This window comes from Alligator mississippiensis, chromosome 2 (assembly GCF_030867095.1).
Source record: "Alligator mississippiensis isolate rAllMis1 chromosome 2, rAllMis1, whole genome shotgun sequence".
NCBI classification, from domain to species: Eukaryota; Metazoa; Chordata; order Crocodylia; family Alligatoridae; genus Alligator; species Alligator mississippiensis.
This window is the reverse complement of record NC_081825.1, coordinates 121,006,000-121,028,146: the sequence shown is the minus strand read 5'-3', so window position 1 is coordinate 121,028,146 and position 22,147 is coordinate 121,006,000. Positions and strand designations below refer to the sequence as shown.

Genomic DNA, 22,147 nt, shown 5'->3' with positions numbered 1-22,147 from the left:
TAAGCACCTAAAATTATGTTTGGATGCCTAACAGGTGTTGAGTACAAATTCAGGGCAGTTCAATGTTAGGAGACAATTTAAGCAAGCCACAAATTTGAAAATGTTGCCCCCAAAGTTTCAAATAAGCTGAAAACAAAATGGCCTGATATGGCTATACAACTTGATATATCATTGCTATATATATTTTAACTTGCTATACAGGCTGCCTTCCTCCTGAGACTTCTGGGTAACCTACTCCTATACTAGTCTAATTCATCCCTTTTCCTGGCCACCACTGAGTCTGCCTGGTATAAGCCCTTAGCTCCAAAGGTCTTCATCTGGCTTATTACTTTATTTCCCCAAACTTCTCCCTGCATGAGAACTGGGTTGCTGGAGACCTAGATACAGGATCAATTCTATGTCTGCAGGACCAAACATACAGCTCCTACCCCTACACTTCAGGATACCAACAAAACCCTGTTCATTATTATGAAGTCTAGGAAAAAACTATTCGGTGCCTCTAGAAAAGCTTGTAAAAATTATCATTTTAACAAGGGAAGGGCAATGTCTGCTGGTATTTAATGTCCTTTATGAGTGTCATCCACCTTCTTGCAAAAAATCCTCTCTACAGCAGTGGTGTGCACAGATACAGTGAAATATGTTCCAGAGCATCAGACTAAAATGCCCCAGCAAATTTGGAAGTCTGTCTGTTACGTACAATGAGGACACTATTTCCCTTGCAGAAATTTATTAAAGTACAAATTAAAAGGGCAGAATGGGAGCTTGGAAACTAACTGTTTCAGAGAGCCATGAGCTTTTATAGGCATCCTACTTCATCAGATGCCACAACTGGATTTGCAGAAAGAAAGGGCTTTTAGTAGAAAAGAATTTAAATACAGAAGAAAGGGATAGGGGAAGGGAGCACTGCTGAGAGGCAAAAAGCGGGTTGAATAAATCTGTAAGGATAAACAAGACAGCTAACACATTGAGGGACATAGGGGTAAGCAGCCAGAGTTAGCAGCTAGCCCTGGTAAGAGGACAAGAATTTATAGTCTCTGTTGAAACTATGCTTAGCACAATCCAGTTTGTGGATGATTTTTTCTTCTGCAAGTCTGCATTCAGGTAGGTTTTTAGAGCTTTGTTGCTTAAGGACAGCTACGCTAAGGTCAGCGATGGAGTGTCCAGGATGGTTAAAGTATTCTGTCATGGGATTTTGTGCATTTCTGGAACTATTATCAAATAAGTTTGTCCATTCATTCTTTTAATGTAGAGATTGCCCATTTGGCCAATGACAGATTACAGAAAAAAGTATACCTTGATGAAACTGAAGAGTTGGTGGGGTTTTGGGGGTTCTTCCCCCCATGAACTATAATCTTAGACTCTGATCCTGCACTAAGATGATCTAGCACAAGTCTTTATACTGATAAAATGCTGCTGGAGGTGGGAGTTGTGTATGTTTTCTCTGTAGTGTACATGGACATGTACTTTGTATTAAGGCTTTCATAACAGATCATATTTTTCTTAATTCTTATCATACAAACTCCTAAGTGTTTTTATTACTACATTCATGTTTTCTATTATCTTCAGGTGCATTACAACTAATATAAAACTTTTCTATTTATAATACACTTTTAATTACATAAAATCTTCTATCTTTTAGAAAATAATATTATTTAGAGAATTGTTTTTACAAATGAAGTCCCCAAGCCTGTACTGGAGTTACCTGTGCCCTGAGCTCCAACAATGAAGTATGGATGAAAACATTTAAAATGCTTTATGCCCCAGACTAGCACAAGGACCTAGTATCTCTCCACTTTGCTCCTTTCTGCTTTGCTTACTTCATAACTGTATCCTCTCCTTTGGTCTTACTTTAAAACATATCTTGGACTCTTTCACTCTCAATTTGAATATGTAGCTATATATAATTTATTACGAAAGAAGCTATTCAAATTAATATATATTACAAAACTGAATTATAATATCACATCATTAGCATCCAGAAGTGACAATGAAATAAAGTACTGTTTGCTTATAGGTTTGTTCCCTGACAAACTTATTTTGTCCTCATGGCTAGTGACAGAAATTGCACATAAACTAGTATAAAGTGATTAAAAACCAATTCAACACAACAGAAGTTCAGTACACAAATTGCTTTCAAAGGCCGCGTCCAGACAAGTGTGGATGTGCAGTATGTGGCGCTGCAGACCCATCTGTGTTGCCACACACTGCACATGCAGGCATTCCCCGCATTGCTATTTTGCAGTGTGGGGATGGGGCGGGGGGAGCAGGTTGACCCCGGGACATCCTGGGGTAAAAAAAGAAAACAAAAAAACCTCCATGCCGGAAAAAAGCGGGGCAGCACACGTGGCTGCAGTGTACACTGCCCAAAACCAGAGCCTGGCCAGCCAGAGCCATATTCTGGCTGCCAGCCAGGCTTCCTGCCACAGCTGCGGTCCTGGGAGGCTCCCAGGGCCCCAGGTAAGGCTGCTGGAGCTAGCGCAGTTGCTGGCCTGGGCCTCTCCTATCGCACCTGCGGTAACATGAAACGTGCCAGAGTGTGTGGCACAGGTGCTCTCTGGGGACAAGTAGCAGTGGCACATGGTGTGCTGCTGCTACTTGTCCCCAGGGAAACACACATCCATGCTCGTCTGGATGCAACCAAAGTGGCTGAAACTGGTTTAAGATAAACTGGATGAATGTAGTGTCAGACTTAACTGATTTAGGTTAAATCTGTTTATTGAACTTCTGTCCCGGAGCCAGAAGTGAACAACACAGAAAATACTGACTGATAATAACAAATTTCAGATGGTGGGTTTAAAGCATTCACTAATTAAAGAAAAGAAGCTGAACATATTTGGCACTTGGATGCCAGGCTGTAGCTTTACAAAGAGACTTGAATTTCTAGATTGTCTGCTCTGGTATAATAAAGATTCACTGTGGAATTTTATGAACAAAACTGTTCCAAATGATGATCGCTGTATAAGCAGTAAACATAATAAAAAGAGTTTGGCATTCAGTTGGAAATGCTGTGACAGCTTAGTGTGAGAAAGGGATAAGGAAGTCTAGGAAACCCCCACACCCTTAATTAGCAAACTGCTCTTTTTTCCAATCACAAATTTAAAAAAGCTGGAGGCCAGTGAGACTTTTTAGAACTTACAACAATGATAACCATATAGTTCTGTTCTGCTTGTAAGAAATTATCCCCAAATCCTGGTATTACAACTTAGTTAATTTCTGAAGACTTTTTGTTCCCTCTGATCAATAAGAAACTTACTGTTATGTGAAAATTTAGGCAAAGCACACTGAGATCTCCTTACCTTGGTAGTTTATCCAGCAGAGTCTTCAGCTCATCACAGATGAGTTTCACAAGGCCACTCTTTATGTTACTGTATGATACATCAATCATGAAGATATAGGCTGGTGGATTTGGAGGTTTGTTGTTCTATGGAAAAGAATCATCATCCAAATGCACAGAGGAAAATTAGATGCTGACACACTAAATTCAACAAAATCTACAGTTGGCACAATCACGCAACTAAAGTAATTGTTTGGTGGTTTTTACAGATGCTGCTAATACTAAGTAAGTAGTAATAATTACACAAGAATGACCACATTTGAAAAAGATCATCCTTAGAAGAAAACGTTATCACATGATGTTACTCTTTTACTCATACTTGTTTCCTAAAAGCAGAGAAGTTTATCAGAAGTGGGAATTTCTGGCAGCAAAATTCCAATGTTTAAATGAATGGTCTTTGATTCCTTAGGTACAAAACAAGAGTAAAAGGGGTGCACACCTGTGCTATGTCATCCTGTTAAAATAAATGACTGAATTTACCTTTCCTTTGTATTTGCCCAAAAACTCTTAAATGACACTCAGCCCATCAGGAAGCATAAAACATAGACATGCAATCACAATTAAACAAATCCTCTTAGTCTTTTGTAATACTAACTACTGAACAGGTACATTCTGATTGTGAATAGGTATGTTTTGTGCTTCAGCTATGTTTGACAACTGCATTTAGAATAGCTGAAAGAATGGCACTTTTACAAATAAGATTATTTTCTACAACACAAATAAAAAACTTCAGCTTGTAATACCTATGTATAAACAAAGATTAGGTATTCAGTAACCTGTTGGCTTGGTACTGATACCTTGGATATAACTTATTACATATTATTTTTTGTTCATAATGTAACATAAAAAACATGTACATACTGCATTAAGTTATGCCAAGTATCTGCATGCAACATTTACTTACGTTTTTCTTAGAAGCAAACATAATGCTTAATGAAACATGCTAGTTTAAGAGCCTAAGAAAATGAAGTCCTTTATTCACAGATCAGAGAATCAAAGAACAGTAGAAAAACAAGGCTGGAAGAGGTCTCAAGAGATCACCAATCCAAACCCCAACCAAAGGCAGGATCAATCCTTGTTTAACTCTGAGTGTTTGACAACCCTGTTCTTAAAATCTTTAATGATGGAGACTCCACAATCTCTTTATCAAACGCAGCATTGCCCCCAGTAACGCAGTCTTCATAACATTTCACAAGTACTCCTCGGATTGGTGACAAACACTGCTAAGAGTTGCCGCTAAAGGGCAAAGGTCAGTTTCTGTGACTATTCCATCTTTAGCTCCTTGCCAAGACTTGAAATAATAATTAATGGAAGTCAAATGTGGAGGGTTTTTTCGGTGAAGTAGACACTTGCCTAATATGTTATAGTCCAGAATGAATGTTCTATAGTCATTGCTTAATAGATGCTGGCTTATATTTGAAACAACAAGCTAGAGATGATAAGACTCCACTTTATTACCAATCTCTTGAATTAAGATACCTAGCCCTCTTGCCCCAACACGTTTTACTCTAAATTTAAAACTTCTCTGTAGATTCTCCTTTCACTTATGGTATTCTCCACCAAGACTTAACTCCAATAGACTCAAACCAGGTCATAGCTTCCAAAGCTATTCTGATTTCAGTATCTAGATCTTACTTACAAAAATGTGCATCAAATATTGCACTTGTGCGAATCCCAAAACGCTCATGGCTGCTTATAAACGGACCTTGGCTAATTTCTGACATATATGGTAGAAATGGGAAGTTGTGCTTTAGCCATATCCGCTTAGGAGAAGTAAAGTAATACAATGCAGCTGTTACTTGTTAACATTTTCTGTAGCTGTTCATCCTCATTGTTTGATAAGCACAATAGAAATGATTCTTTAGTTTTGTTCTTATATCAGATTTAGAAAAGAATTAAACTTTACTGACTTGTATCAAGAAAAAAGTATCAAATAACTTATTTAGCTTCCCAGAAATCATTAGTCTGATATTCCCATGAGAACCTATGTTCCCAAACATATTTATTTAAACAATCTTGAAATAAATCCAGATTAATATTGATTCCACATTTATAACAAGATTACAGTAGCATTAAGAAACCTACTTACCAGGACTCCTAATTAAATTAAGCTTTGTGACAAAGACATAAAAATACCTGAACATGCTTTCATCACAAAGCATCATGTTACAGAAGCAACAAAATGTATTTTGAAAAAAAATTAATGGGTCCCTTCAATAGACAAATTAAGTTTACGAAGTTGATGGGCCAGTTCTTCACTTGCGATAAATCAAGTACAGCTCAAATTACTGTCCTGCACTATATTTCTATTTAAGTCTTGATTACAGCCAAATGCATCTGAAGTAGCTTGTGCCAGACATGAGGTCCAACTTAGATTCCAGTGGAGTTAATGAAAAAGTTCTCTGATTTCAGTGGGCTTTTGATCAGGGACCTAGCTATAGACCCCTAGCATAGGATCTACTAATCAGCCTGCCAAATTTGTTAGCCTCACTAGTAGAAAGATGCAGCCTTACTAAAATCATAGCAACAATGTTACTGATCTAGAAACAAATTCTCAGTGGACACTGAGTGCTGTCATGACCCTATAGAATCATACAGGGGCCTTAGACACATATTACTTTTGTAGCACTATATAAGGCCAGATAGCACTATAAAAATTGAGCGTTCATGCACTCAAGCTCTTTGTAACACTAGAGCCATGGCAGATCTGCTGCAACAATGGCAGTTCTTCCATAAAATAGTTACTACAAGGAACTTCTTTGTAACATCATATTTTTTCCGCACTACATGTAATGGGAGGACAGTTTCATGTAGTGCTTTGAGGGAGGGGGGGTCTCTCAAGCATGATTAGACTCTAGAACAAAGAAGGTCATGCTCACTATTTAATAAACAAGCTAAAATCTAAGAAAGCCATGATGAATGGCTTAAACACGTCACACAGTGGGAAATACCAGTACCAGCACAAAGGCCCTTCACCATTCCCCTACATAATAAGCTAAGCTGCATCTTCCCCCTGCCCTAAGGCCAAAGGGATAACGCTCTGTACAACCTCAGCCTCTCTGCCATGGGCTCTGCTCATCAATTTTATCTCTAGGTGATGCCCTAAACCCCAACTTCCCCCAAATCCTTGATCCTCACTCAGTGTCCTACAACCAACATCCCATATTCCCTCTGTTTCATACTCGACTCTCACCCACTGCCCTCCCACAACATGTTACATTCCAACTAACTCATATTCAGCATTCACATCCAGCAAGCTACACTAACTCTAAATGCTGAGACATGCCTTTCTTCCTCCACTGTTCTCTTCAACTGATGGGCCTTACCACAGCTCACATTTCCCCTTAACCTCACATACAATCCAAAAACTCACTTCCCCATGGATTTCTGCATAGCTCTGCAGCCCATATCCCCTGACCCCACAACTCACCTGGCTCCACAATACCACACACAATGGCCACTTCCTTCCAATCTTACACACAGCCCCTCAGTCACACGCACTTGAGGCACTTGAGTTAACTTTAGACAGTCCAGCTCCAGAACTGGAAAAGCACTATTGTCTTTACAAGGGCAGTGCTTGGGCGAATAACTAGAGCTCATTACCCAGAACTAGTTCATGAATATTGCAGGCTTCTCTGCACAACATCACCTCAATTGCTGGCTTGATAACCACATCATAGACAAGACAAGTTGGACAGCCCTATTCTAAACAAAGTTAATGTTGTAGGTGTCATTTATCTGATATAGTGAGTCCAAGAAATTGTAAGCAAAGCTGAACAGGTTGAGGATTACTAAAGGAACTGTTTAGTGGGTCGAGATATTACTAAAAGGGAGAGGTAGCACAAGAACACAGGGCTAGAAATGAGAAAATTATCCCTAACCTTCAGAGTGTTGCATAGCCTTCCAACAGTAGGTGTGGGGGCAACATTCCTAACTACTTTTAAAATAGAGATTGATACATATATGAAATGGATTGTTAAGATGCAATGACTTCTAGTCCCATGCTCTTAAACAACCAACAATTTTTTGTTTTGATCCTGACTTGCCATGAGAAACATGAGGCAGGTCCTGCCCTAAGCTGTCATGATTCAACAGAGTCCTACCATCTCACAGTGGTCAAACTACACAGAACTCCATACAGGCCTGGGGTTCCTATTAAAATAATTCTAAACTGCAATTTTATATAAGCCAATATAAGCCCCACATTGTAGGAGTAGTGGAAACACTACCTCATCATTGCTTAGCCCAAAATATTAACAGGAAGCATGATCAAATACTAGACTACCTGGCATTCAAATATTGGCCTGCTACTTTAGGGAAATAGCTTTGCCAAATTAACAGTATAAGTCTCATTAAGAGGGTGAAAAGCATGAAAATGAAACATCATGCATGTGTTTTTAGTTTTTCACAAGTCTCGACAACATGCAGCTGCTTTTTATTTTAATCAACACTTTTCTGGGTCAAATTTACATTACATATTTTGGCTACGTTTCAAAGTAACAAATAATGAGTTTCATCAGCCATTGGTGATCTCTCCTTGCAAGACGACAGGATGGTATGCACAGTGCTTTACAAATATGTAATTCATCCCGAGGGCACATTTTCAGTCCCTTCCCTACATTTCTGTAGATATAATTTAAGTAATTTAAGGTGTCTAGGTACTTGATCAGAAAGCACAATGAGGTGCTTACCTTTTATGTTATCTAAACTGTATGTGTAAGTAGCTGCAGGGAAAAGCATGTCTGTAGTTACTTGGGGGGACATCCATGCAACCCAAAACCTGAATATCTGTTAAAGAAAAGCTGAAAATTTGTAGGTACCTCTGTAGTAGGGAGACAGCCAGGCAGATTCTGCATTGCACAGCAGCCTGCATGCATACAAGTGTGGAGGAAACAGGAGCATCAGGCCCACCATTGATTGCTTTTACCAAAATTGCCCCAGGATCATTCACATCCAGACAAGAACTCTATTCATGAACCTCAGAACTGTAAAGGGTGTGTTTGAACCAGTTGCATTAAGATTTTGTGGCTGGAAGTAGTTTATTTCAAACTTGAAGTTCATAGCTAAGTCAGCCATAAGTATTCTGTTTCATTTTAATAATAATAAAAACAGGTCAAACTGTTAAAGCTATGCAGGGAATCCTCCTTATGAATTCTCCCCTGCCTCCATGTGTAGTTTAAGGTCTTAAAGGACTTTAATTGATTTCAACAGACTTTGGATGAAGCCCTTTATGACTTCATAACATGAGAACTAACAGTATAAGCAGGATATAAATACTATATAAAAAGGGTATACAAATTATACCTATAGCAAATGATGTATCCTAATGACTTAGAGGAAACTGTTCCACTTGCATATTCCTGTAATAATGCAATCGTAGCAAAATGATTGCAAATTGTAAGCCTGTTTCATCCAGGGTTAAACGTTTCGATGATTTAGTTAATTTATATTGCTACAGAAGCATACAGTCAAACAGTTGCATCAAATTTCCAGGTTAAAATTTCCACAGTAGAGGATTTAGATATACATCTGCCTTGAAAATAAATGTAAGATGTGGCTAATACATGACACCATGTGAAAAATCTCAACTATAGTCTCTACAACAGTGTCATATAGTTGCTACAACCAAATTAAAGTCTGGCTGAGCCATAGTGCTTCGCACTCTTTGCTGTAGTGCTTGTAACTCTTATCTGACAATCTTAATGGAATGACCATAACAGAAACAAAGAGCAACAATATTAATGTTCAAAACTGTACAGGAAATAGGTTTAACTTATATTTAATGCCTCTATCTACAGCTTTGAAAGTGTCCAGGAACCTCTGAACTTCTGGTATTTAAAACTGCAAACATTCTTATTCTGATTTAGGTATTTAGGATTCTGCTCATTTGGATATAAAACTTTGTAAACAAGTTCACATTCTGGGAATACTTACTCTGCAGTAATCCAAGGTAGCAACAAATTCATAAGATCCTAGAGATAACTCTGGCCTCTCGTAGTGGTCCACTCTTCTGCCAACGTGGTCCAGATGTTGAAAAAAGAATGGAGGGACTACAGAAAAATAAAGAATCAGGTCTTTTTATTTTGCTTTGTTTTTAAATACACACAGATGAACCACTATAAGCTCCTATTTTTATGTTCAAGGAAAATGTGGCAAATGGCTGAGCAACGAAATGTTCATGGAAATAGCACATGGCAGGGTTTTTTTTTTTTAAAAAGAAAAGGCATTTTCTAAATTCTGATAGATGGGAGTTCCTACTGCATAGGATAAGTTCAGTCACACAAGCACAAGAATGGGATCTTCTATAGATACCCAGCCCTGAGCAGCTGGGACTGGGAAAGGCTGATTCCATGTATGTTGTGGACAGGAACCTGCTCTCCCTAAAATATACACACTGATAACAAAACCACTAGATTGCTGCAAGCTTGAAGCTGCAGTAGTCCCAGTTACAGAAAGCAGCACCAACACAATCTGCAGCACTGTGCTGTGTCAGAGCCACCCATATCATAGGGCACCTACACACAAGCAGTGAGGCTGCTCCAACACGTTGTAATTACAAAGCGTTGCAGCAGACTTGATTAATCGAGCCTGCTAGAACATGGTAATTACTGTGCTCCAGCAGACTCCAGTGTCTTGTGTATATGTCCCCACACTTAAAAATGGCAGTAGGGCTCCTACTTAAGATGCTCCGGGTGCTTTAATTAGAGCCTCTCAAAGCTGCTCTAATTAAAGTGCCTCCCCACCCCCCTCCTGGAGCACATGTATAAACACCCATAGTCACCAGTTATATCTATCCTTCAGCCAGCCCTGCTTCACCCACAGGTCTCACTACAAAGGGGTAGTTCCAAAAGGTTCACAAATCCTGGGCTACTGCACAGCAAAGCCCCCACTGACACAAGGCTTAACTAGAAGTGCACTGTCTTAGGAACTGAATTGTAAGAAGTTATATGGTTTGCCAGACTATGGTTTAAATGCATCCACTATCTTTAGTAGAGCAAGAGGTAGGAAAAGACACCAAGCTCGTGTTTTTTGTTCCATTCATTGCTAGTTACTTCCTTCACTTTACTTAAACTGTTTTGTACATCAGTTTTCCTTGCTTATAAAATGGGGATATATATTCACCTGCCCTGCAAGGGGGGGGGGGGGATTTGAGACCCAGGTAAAGTTCATGAAAATGCTTTGAGATTCTTAGATGAAAGACACCTTAGGAGCACAAAGCATGATTTAAACTGAAATCACTGTTCAAATCCTATATTTGCATTGTTTCTAACAACAGAGGTTTATGTTCAAGAGAATTTAACCTGACAAACTATGAAGCTTGCTGTTTGCTATACTTCGCTCAATAGGTTGAACCTCAGGCCAAAAAAAACAGTTAGCCTGAGTCTTTCAAGGTTCACATTTCAGAGTTGAAAAGATTACTGTATTAGGGAAAGCAGTATACCACTGTGATCCAGCTGCGGAACTCTAACTTGATACAAGCATCTAGAAAGGCTAGTTCTGGCAAAGACTTGGGATTCAGCCAAAAGCACAAGAATACTTATGAGTCACATGCAGCACACTTGAACAAATATGGCATGGTATCTTCTGTGAAAACCAACACTTGTCACAGCAAGATTAATAGGTACTTCAACCATTAAATCCATGGTTGTGGACATAACTACTGTGATGCTGTTCTAAATATTTGGTCTTTGGTGGGCATTTGGGCATTTTTAAAGAAGTTTATTTTCACTTGAAGTTGAATTCTAACTAGCAGCTAGAAATAGAGCACAATATATATGCTATGTTGACAAAGCATTTTTAAAAATAAACTTTTGATGAAACTGGATTTCATTATTTGGCACAGCTGTATTTTGCTACAATACATTTCTTTTTAAAACTGTCCATATATTTTCCTTCATAAGCCATTTCTCTGAGAGAATCCTACTAAGTGCATCTCACTTATTATTTTCATGTGTATTTAATTGGAGGCTCATCATATGATGGAATGTCAGTAATACGTCATCTAGTTATGGTTATATTGCATGACAAATGTAGGGCTCAATTCTTTGCTCTAGCTATTTCATACAGGAAAAGAGCTGGGTTGAAGGAAAAAGTTGTTTTATGACATCTTTGTTCTTTCCTTACTCTGCCACTGGCTGGAAGCTACTTATGGCAGTGTCAGGAGCCAAACTTGCCTTCCTTTGTTCATAGTCTCAAGGGACTATTCTAGTCAGCAGAAGAGCCAGAGAGCACAGACATTTCTGGACATTCCCCTTTTCACAGGGAATATTTTCTTTTCCCTGTGGACTAGGAAGGAAGTGGTTTAGGGCCACTGTGCTGACTCAGCTATCTTGAAATTCATCCCAAATTGAATGAATTCTCTAACTCCATGACACTCAACCTCTGGCCCACAGCCCAGATCCAGCCCATGTAGACAAGTAATCTGGCCCACCACAGGTCTGGAAAATTGCTGACGTGGGAGCAGTAGCAATTAATGTTCCTGCTCCCCCACCGACAAATTTCCAAGCTCTGTGGCCAGATGACGACCTTACGTATGTGGTAGATCAGACTGGTGTACAGGGCTTAGGTTGCAGGCCCAACCAGGCACGTACGCGATCTGGTGCATGCTGGGCTGGAATCTGGTGCAGCAGGTCCATTCCAGCACATATGGAGCTGGGATGGTGGGCCTGTTCTGGTGCACACAAATCTGGGGATTGATTCAGTATGCAAAGCTGGGGTCACATCCTAAACTGTACCTGGATGCTCACCCCATGCTAGACTGAGTCCACACACTGATTCTGTGAACCAGATCCAGCCTGCAGATCAACCCTGCATCTAGCCTGCAGCTGAAAAAGCAGTTAGGACTGTGGTGTGGTTCCCAACCTCTCTCATAGTTTTACTGGAATGGGTCAAAATGGCCAAAAGAAAAACAAATGAGCCCAATACTTATACATTTTCATGTTCACAACTTTACAGACCATGTTTCTGCTGTTGTACCTTTCTATCTTCTCAGTACCAATTTAAGATTGGTTACATTCATCTTAAAATGACAAAGGAAAGTTTTACCTCAAGAGGACACAAAGTGGAGGGCTCAACAGAAAACCTCTGCTGCACTTTATTTTTCCTAACATTAAATATCCAAGTAGAAGGAATCTTCAGAATTGCCTGGTTAAGTTTCCTGCTATTTTTTCTGCTGATAGGAAATTCAAGGGGCACACAGTCAGCTAATAAAAACTGTCACAGCTGTAGGGCCTTATCCTAGACTCCATTCAGTCTTTATTCATGTGGATTCAGAGGACAGGATTTGGACTGTAGTGAATAACATGCTGAAGACTCTAGAGAATAAATATTGGCTCCACTGAGTTCTTGGTAAAAACCTCTGTTCGCTTCAGTGGGACTAGTGTTTCACTCCAAATTGTTTTAACAAGAAAACAGAGATGTAATTTCCTTCTTAGTTTGAATGAATTTACCATACAAACAAATGTTAATCATTATCACTTACCATCATTTACACAGCTGCAAAATCCACATTGATACTTTCTTCCCCCTTCAATAAATTGCATGAAGGGACACATATAGGCTTTGCATCTATTGCATCGGATTGGCCCAGTCTCCCCGTGGTTAACAATGTAGAGAGCGGTCTAAATGAAACAGAAAATAATCAAAGTTGTAAAAAGCGCTGCTAAACTTTAAGCCTAAAAAACAGTCTTAAAAGATCATTGTGCATCTGAGCTCTCATATTAAGAATTATTCTTCCTATGCTACATCATTCAGGGTTTACCCAAATTCTGAGGTTTGTCTATTTTGCCAAGAGCAATGGCATCCTGAAGTTCTCAGGGAGCTAGGGATTCAAGATGGGCTACAGCAGGGTGAACTGTTCTTCAACATTTCTACCAGATGTCTTCTAAGCAGGGCTGGTGAAGCCTTCCAAGTTTAACTGAAAAAGGGAGAACTGGTTTGTGTTGTAGCTACTCATTTTAAACCTAATATTGCTACTGAGGAATATTTTACAAAGAAGAATGCAAGCTCTTTCTCAGCGGAGGTAAGGAAGGCAGAGGTTGGTCATTTGCACGCACTGTTATACATACTCTTTGCAAACATATAGCCCCAAACAGGAAATTGGGGTTGTAAAAAGAAAGAAAAGACAACTTCACATGGGGCCCACTTATGAAAAGCAAACCCCGATTTAAGTATGCACTTAAGCAGTATCTTGAATTCCCTTGAGCTCCAATGGAACTTTAAACAGGGATAGAGTTAAACACATGCAAGAATTCTTGTGTGTGAAACCTTTTAATGGGACAATTGCATCGTTGGGATAGACATAGGCAAGCTTTGGGGTATCACACAAGTACCCTTCCTCATGCCTCAGGTCCCCAAGAGGCTTAAGAAGAGGTACTGTGATACCCCAAAGAAGAATGCACAGAGTGCAAAGGTTCAAACCGTACCCGATTAGTTAACTATTTGTTAAACATGCCAAATTGCTGCTTCTGGGTATAGACACGCATACATTTGGAGCTGTCTTAAAAGGGGAATGTTTCAAAAGGGTAACAATTGTTACGTGCCAATTGTTACATTCCAACAAACCAGGAACTATAAAACTGCAGCAAAACGCCTCCAACTTTAACTGTGGATGAAGCATAGTTAAAGGTGGAGCAGGTTAGCTACAGTTATGATTCCTGGTTTGTCCATCCATAATAATTAATAATATAACAGCCGCCCTTTTGAAATGTTTCCCTTTTTGAAATGACTCCAGATGTATGTGTCCATACACATCTCTCCATGTCCCTAGAGCAGATACAGCATGAGCTGCATCAGTATAAGCTTCACTGCCAGGCTCTGATTAATGTGTTTCAACCGTAGCAGAAAGCCCCTTTTTCCTCTTGCCTGCATTTGCTTTCCCCTCTTTGGATATGTTTCTCCTCTTCTACCTTTTCTTCCTTCCTCTTTCTTTCACTATAAGATAAGGAATTGTGTTTTAAAGTTTGTATGTGTGCATTTTGTATCTCCCCTTGTATATTGGTATTTTTATCTATTTGTGTGCCATGGCATTACTATTGTAGCTTATATTTTATACTCCTCACCTTTCTAAATGTGTTTAGTTTCAGAAATAAGTTATACACTGTAACAATGTTAACAAGGGCAGGAATCAAACCCCCGCTTCCCTGTATCAGGTGGGCCCCTGAAAGAGTGAGTGAATCAGTGGTTGAATGCATAATACAGTAGCAGGTGGCAATTAACACCTAGGAAAACCGCAGATCAACCAACGGAAGAAATCAATAGGAGACAATGTAGCAACTGGGAATTGTCTAAACTTCACTGCTCAAGGGCTAGAAGCCCTGGTCTAAGTTAATCAACGCCAGGGACCAACTTTTGGGCTGAATATCTCCAGATCGACCGCTCCCAGAGCCCTATTCAAAATTCATCAATGGACTCCCAAACCTGCACGTACATGCAGACGACCCCTGGGGCCGACAGATGCCATCCAGTAGCCACCAAGGGGGAAGTCTCACGAGGGTCAATGACACCTGGATTGGGCAAACCTGAAAACTGGGGAGTCACCAAAGTCTGTGAAGGACAGATAAAAAGCAGTGAAAAGTGACCCTCAGCGGCGCCCTCTTGATCTCCAACTTGACCAGCACCTGACCTGTCCAGCCAGAAGGACCAGCCAGCGACCCCCTTCTGGAGGAGAATACCACCCTGAAAGAAGCCTCGACTGGCCATCGACGGCAGACTCCAGCGCCTGCGGGATAGGTATACCTGACTCTTGTAGCTCGCTACTGTGTGTGTGCATGTGTGTGTGTGGGGGGGGGGGGGGGGGACCAGCACCAAGATTTATGATTTGACTTCATTACAGTGTTTCAATCCACCTAATAAACCAGAATTTTAAGGATCCTGAGTTGGACATTTGTAGCCAACACAACCATAAACTGAAAGAATATGAGAACACTCCTGTAGAGCGGTAGGCATATAAAACTTTTAAACAAGGATCTATGCTAAACTGTTGATTGGTTGGTACTTTACATCCTTGCTGTCTGCCTCACTGAATTCCAAGTTGCTGGAGTTTTGGAGACAACTCCCAGGAACGAGGGACTCTTACAAGGCCCTGACAAAACCTAGTCCAGCCTGAGGCTATAGGAAGTGCTATAGGACACAACACAGGTAGAATAGAGCAGGCCCAATATAGGAAGTTGTGAGGGTAGTGGAAGTGTGCTGCTCTTTGCTCAAGCCCCACACTTAAAGATCACCTACAATTCACGAGCATAGAGCTTCATAGGTCCAGTATTCTGCTGTCCTGGAGCAGGCTGTCTCTTTGTCAAGAAATCAGTCTATTCAAACCCAGTACATGTGGTTTCCTACCACAGCATTGCTAAGGAAATCATGATTTCTCCTAGGTGTGATCTTTCTCTTACTATCATATCTTGCTCTTTTTACAAAGCTTTGTGCCAAAGCTTACATACTTGAAGCACTAGCTTTCAAGCCTGTTCTCAGGGTCACTAGACATAGTGCAAGATTCAGAAAATGTTAACATTAAACGAAGGAAAAGACATGAAGCAAACAAATACAGTATCTCAAAATCTCGTCAGTTTAATTATACTGAGCAGGCTTGATTACAGCCTCTCTCGAAATCAAAACTAACTGAAGACACTTTCCAGATGTCTCCCTCAGTAATAGTGCTGCAGTAATTGAAGGATTTTGCAATTATCGTTTATGGGTTTGCATATCTGAGACCAGCAAATCAATGACAGTGCGACATTCAATTATTTGCAATAGCTTATTGTGCACAAATAAACTTTTCAGTTTTCTATTCCCCTCCTGCCCTCCCTGATCCTCTCCCTGCATCACATTTCATGGACCAAAAGAATAAGTGACTAAATTCCAAGCTTGGTAGGATCACACAACTCTCCAAACAGTGAAGAATGTAAAAAGTTTTAGATCTCCACTAGTAAATTTACTAGAGCTTTATATAAAAAAATGATGCTGCCTCTTCATAATGAATAGACATATTTCAGATGAAATGCTGATGTACTTTTATCTTTTATAACTGTATAAGAGACTTTGTGTGGAACTTACAACCCCCTTTTTCTTGCTAGTATCCATTATTTACAACATATTTTATTGTTTGTTTATAGCTTTATGAAAACAATCATTTTAGTCCTTTATTTCTCCCATGGGTTTTAAAATTTTTGCCAAAGATTTTACATGTATCATCAGATTTTACTACAAGTTATAAATGTTTCTTTTTGCTCCAGTGCACAACTGTTATTTTACTGTATTTTCCTCATACAAAAGCAGAGTTAAACTCAATTTAAACAATAATGTCAGCCAGAAAATTCTCAGGGCCAATTACTCAGACATGGCTTCCTTAGCTCTAAAGTATGCTCAACAGTTGCATGTGCTTTATAAATAAAAAGTTTCAAAATTTTTGAACTTTCTTCATTAATTGCCAATTTTCCATTGGTCATTCTGTGGTGCTGTTTTAATGAGGCATGTCAGATTGTGTTAATTACACCATAAAACCTTTGCTACACCTAATACATAGTTACTATAACCAGACTCTGTGTAGCCAGATCCAATACATAGCAGACTTTTTTTTTGAATGCCGATTAAATCATTCATCCAACCCCAAATATAATACATCAACTATAAGACTACTACTTCACGACATTAAATGGAAACAACAAAACAAATATCAAATAGCCGAAAGAAAACAAGATCTAAATATGAAACATGAAAAGTCCTCACTAAAATCAACGCTAGAAGAGCATACTGCCCCTCAGTCTTGCAAATCTGTGTACTTCCTTCTGCATGTTTAATAAATTATTTTCTTGGAGACAGTAAAAACAAAAGAATAAACCACTACCAGGCTCTTTCTTCTTTTCTCATATTTGGAGTGGAAATTTTACTTTCTTCCCCCAAAGCAACTAAAAAGAAGGCAGGGGGTCAACAAAACAGCCCAGCTCTATTATTGTAGGTTTGGAAACACAGCAGCCCAAGGCTAACATATGTATGACTTCATGTATGCATCCAAGACTCCTCGTCAAGTCATTGAGGCTACGCACTTTGCAGAAAGTTAAACATGCTTAAATCTTTACTGAATATGGCCTAGGTTACTCATTGCTGTTAACATTCTCTGAACCTACTTCTGCTCTGATTTACACTAGAGAAATGGAAAAACTCCACTAATATCATACTACAAAGTCAGACTCCATCCCTCTCCACCTCCCCCCCACCTCTTCCTCTTTCCTGTTTAATAAACTTAGAGGAAAGCATACATTTCTAACAGAACAGGCATTATTATTTATGCCCCACACATCATCATAACGTTTGTATCTAATACAGAATAAGTATCCCTCAGAATATAAATATTTAGGAGTCCTAAATGCAAACATCCATATTTCTTACATTGAAATCTGAGTCTCATTACAACATATTTTAGTTTTCTCCATTTTAACTAGTTACATTAGTAATTAATGATGCCGGATAACAGTTACAGTGACTTGTAGAGTAAATCCAGATTGAACAGTACTGTTATGCCAAAACTATCAAAGCACTATGTACGGTGAAAAATGAGGTTCTTAAAGCTAACAGATGTAGACACTGCCACCACAGACTTGAAATTTGACTTACCCACCTAGGTCAAGCATTTATTTTAGATCAGGGAGTGAAAACCTATACATTTTAAAAAATCACCACTATAGTAAGGGGGAATAAAGTCTTGTGCGTTTGGGCTGGTATGCTTTAATGTTGATTTTGTAAGGCTATAGATTGAATGCAATAACATAAATTCACTTGCATACACTACACAACAATAGCATTTACATATCGACGCATATTCAAAAAAATAAACACTACCAAAACCCAAAAAGTAACGCTGGATATGAAACCTATATTTAACGTGTGTGTATTAAGGCGCTATTTCTAATGCATATTAAATTTAGTGCCTCTAATGTGAGGTACTAAAGCATTAGGCTGACTTAATGTGCATGGTTTTTAAGTGATGCTTAATGCACAGTAGCCTGTTTTACTGCGCATTGGTGCAATGTCACCATTTTTTATGTGATGCTTTAATGTGCAGTAAAATAGGCTACCGTGCATTAAAGTGCATGTGTAGATGCACCCACTGTGTACCAGACAATACTGTAAAAAAAAGGACTTACTCAGGCTTCCATGGTAGCCAGTGGCCAAAAACATCCTTAGAAAGGAGTAGAACAAGATAAGGTCTGGAGCGCTAATCACACAACCAAACAATACTAGGCCAATGTTATTTTCCTCCTTAAATCACTTAAACGCTAATAAAATGGTGTTATTCCCAATTTATGTTTGTGTAAATTAGTGTCCCCCTGTATATTATAGCATGTAACTTTTATTAAGAAGACTGTGACCACCAAATTCACACCCTGTTCTATACCTTACCATCATCAACTGAGCAGCTTGAGAAAAAACCCTATTCACAGTGGGTAAAGAGGCCTTAGGGAGCCTTATGATGTTCCAAAGCCACTGGAATTATTATGGATTTACACGGAGGGAAGAATCTGGTTCATCCTTACAAGCACAAAAGACGTATTTTTAATAATTTTGCATCCAAATCAGATGATTAGCAAATATTCAGAAACATCTCCATTCTTGTACAAAGGCTTTAGAACTTTGCAAGCTTTACTGAGGTTGCAAAAACTAGTATGGATTGTGCAGCAGAGTTTGGATTTTTAACATGTCAGTAGCGGCCAACTGCTCTCTAAAATTTTTTGCTCTGAACATCCTTTGCCTCCTGGCAGCCCATTTACTTCAGTTCTCTCCCATGCCGGTCTTCAGTCATTTCACTTCTTCCTCATTTTACCTTTTTCCTCTTTTATCCCTTCATTCAGTGTCCCTTCTTTCTCTAATTAATCTTCTCCCAACAAAATGTCAGTTATTAAAATAAGCCATGTAACCTCTATTACATTTGCAAGCCACCACTTTGCTTCTGTGTTAGTTCCTTTCCCCTGCCCCTTTTTCTGTCTTGTCTGTTTGGATTCTAGCCTAGCACAAAAGGGATCTGTTTTTGGTTGGAGTCTCCACATACAGTTCAGCATGCCATTATGTTTTTAATCCTGCTCCTGTCTTCCCTTGCAGAAGTCCTTCTTACTGAGATCTTTTTCTTACATTTTATCCTGCTTTTGTCTGCAGCAATGTAAATCCTACACCAGAAACACTTCAGAAATCAGTAAACAAAGTGTGCTTCCACAAGCCAAATATTTTCCCCAGCCCACCAGCACATTGGTAGTAGGGTACTGCTTAGACCCACCATGACAGGGCTGACTCTAGGTACTACATTCTTCCTCTTCTTTTCCCTTCGCATGTCCTGTCACCAAAATTATGGATTTCTCCAGCATCAGGCATGTACTATGACCTGGTCGGTAACCTTGGTAAGGTCTCCCATGGTATACAGTTCCTCCTGGACCCAGGCGTCTTACTGATGTCACGTGGTCTGCTTTTCTTTGTAGTCATGTGTCTAATGGGTTAAAATAACCCCACTTTATGTTAGTGTTTTCACCTGTTGACTCTTGTTAAAAAATTAAACACTTCCAGGTCAACCAGTCCTACCACAATACAAATGATAAAGCTAACAGTGGTATTATGCAATGATGCCCTGTATTAAAAGCAGATATTTATGAGTCACCTATACCTCTTCCTAAGTTAGAGACTATATCACCAATGCGCTTATTACAGTGGACCCTAAATCTTGAGTGTAGACCTTTGGGTACCACGACAATACAAAATAAAGCAATAATGTCACTAGCAACAATCAAAACTAGTGCTTGGCAACCTAACCTTGGCTTGGATTGGATTAATCATAAACATGGGATCCTAATCAGGCAGTTGGAAGGCAGAGGGGCAGAAAGGGGCTGAAGCTTATGGTCCCGATTATGTCAAAGTGGAAACGGATAGCTAAAGGCAGATATAGATGAACCGTGCCAGACTAGTGTAAACTCACCCTCCCCTAGAACCTGAGGGGCGGCCCCTTTGTAGTGCAAAGCCTGGATCAGCTGATCCATTAAAACTCAACTTAATCCACCACTAGTCCAAATGTGGCTGGATATCAGGAGCTTTGTATTGGAAATATTTCTGTTAAGAATGTCTCATGGGGATCAGTGAAAATATTAACCAGTCCTAGATATGCTAGTGGCACAGCTCCAAAATCTGATTCTCTCACATTGTTACAAAAAGTATTGTAAAGCTTCACTCTTTAGATGCAGCACACTGAATTACTACACTCACCATGGTTAGGCCATTTATTGCTAAAAACTCAGACTTCATCCACTACCCAGGGCTCCCCGTATCATTGAAATTATTGCTGGATTAGGGTCATGGATTGTTAAATCATGATGATACCACTGGGACTTTCACTGTACTTTAGCAGTCAAACTTAATGGAGAAAATCTAAGAAGGAGGCATATGCATACAAGAAAGAGAAAAGGAGAGAGTGAATTAGAATACTGAAGGAAACTGCCATTGCACATCATCCAAGTAACAGAAACACAGCCTAGGCTACCTTGCAGGCACAGGTTTTGCTGGGGGAAGAGGAAAGGGGGAGGGAGTCTTGTTCTTCAAGCCAAATAAGTGAATAGCTCAGTGTCTGCATCTGCCTTGCTCTGTCTACCATGTTCATAATGGGTTTTCTAGCTGTTCCTTAACTCAAAGTAACCAAAGAAACACTAATTAGCATAGCAAAATAAGCATTATGATCCAGAAACCACTTTTTCAGGACACCAACACCCACAAGTATGCCAACCATAGAAAGTTTGCCTATGTAGAAAAAGCTCTGAAGTAGCATCTCCTTCCACAGCAAAGGCTGCAGCTAGTCCCAGAGTTCATTATGGGGAACCACACTAACATGCACCTGTTCTGGGGCTAGGGACAGAAATTACACATAAACTGGTATAAGTGACTGGAAACTGGTTCAAATCTGTAACACAATAGAAGTTCAGTGCACATAAGGCACTTTCAAAATGGTCAAAACTAACAAGATAAACCTGGGTGGATATAGTATCAGACTTAACTGATTTAGGGTAAATCGGTTTGTAGAACTGTCCCTGATCACCTCCAGGTTCAAGTTAACTCACAGTCCCCCAGCATCCAAGGATGCTATGCACCTTCCTCACAACCCGGCCCCTGCCCCCCACCCACACACACACAGGTGGGTGCACTAGTTTTGACCCAAGCTGTCTGCTCTAGCTGAACAGGGAAGCATGCTCTAGTGCACCCCAGCTTCTGGCCTGGGACACTGGAATCATGTAGCTGCATTTCCAAAATCAGAAGTGAACATCTGTTTACTTGTTTATCGGTTCAATCTATACATCTTAGACTAACCTGTGAAAATTGAATCGATTCAGCCTCGGGCTTTTTGACTGTTTGTACTTAACTTTGCTATTTCTAGACTGCTAAGCTAAGTTAGTTTAAATCAGTGGAAGTTAGTTGAATTCAGTGGGGGCCAATGTTTGTGGCTCTATGCCAGGGGCACACAATTATTTTGGGCAGAGGGACGCTTACTGAGTTTTGGCAAACCATCAAGGGCCGCATGGCAGGCAGTCAGGGGCAGATAAGTATTCATTTTCTAAATTTTTTAGGGGCCCCACAGGCCAGATAGAATGGCCTGGCGGGCCATATCTGGCCACGGGCCACATTTTGCCCACCCCTGCTCCATGTCGTTCTCAAGTGTCGCTCCAATCCCCTTCTTCCTGATCTGCTGCTCTGCTTTCTGCTTCCTGCCCTGCATGCTGCAGGATTGCCTGCCCCCTCCCTAATCTGCTTCATGCCACACACTAAGATTTGGATGTTTAATTGGATGTGCATTAA

General features: G+C 39.8%; 1 protein-coding gene across 2 annotated transcripts in view; it reads right to left on the bottom strand.

The window, feature by feature from the left end:
• The window catches only part of SEC24D (SEC24 homolog D, COPII coat complex component), a 100,266-nt gene that overhangs the window by 32,522 nt on the left and 45,597 nt on the right, over window positions 1–22,147 (bottom strand). For both annotated transcript variants that reach the window (XM_059722096.1, XM_006259662.4), the window contains exons 9-11: window positions 12,816–12,954; window positions 9,269–9,384; window positions 3,297–3,421 (exon numbers count right to left, since the gene is read on the bottom strand). In XM_059722096.1, the coding sequence (XP_059578079.1) occupies window positions 3,297–3,421; window positions 9,269–9,384; window positions 12,816–12,954 (380 nt within the window). The remainder of the gene's footprint in view (window positions 1–3,296; window positions 3,422–9,268; window positions 9,385–12,815; window positions 12,955–22,147) is intronic.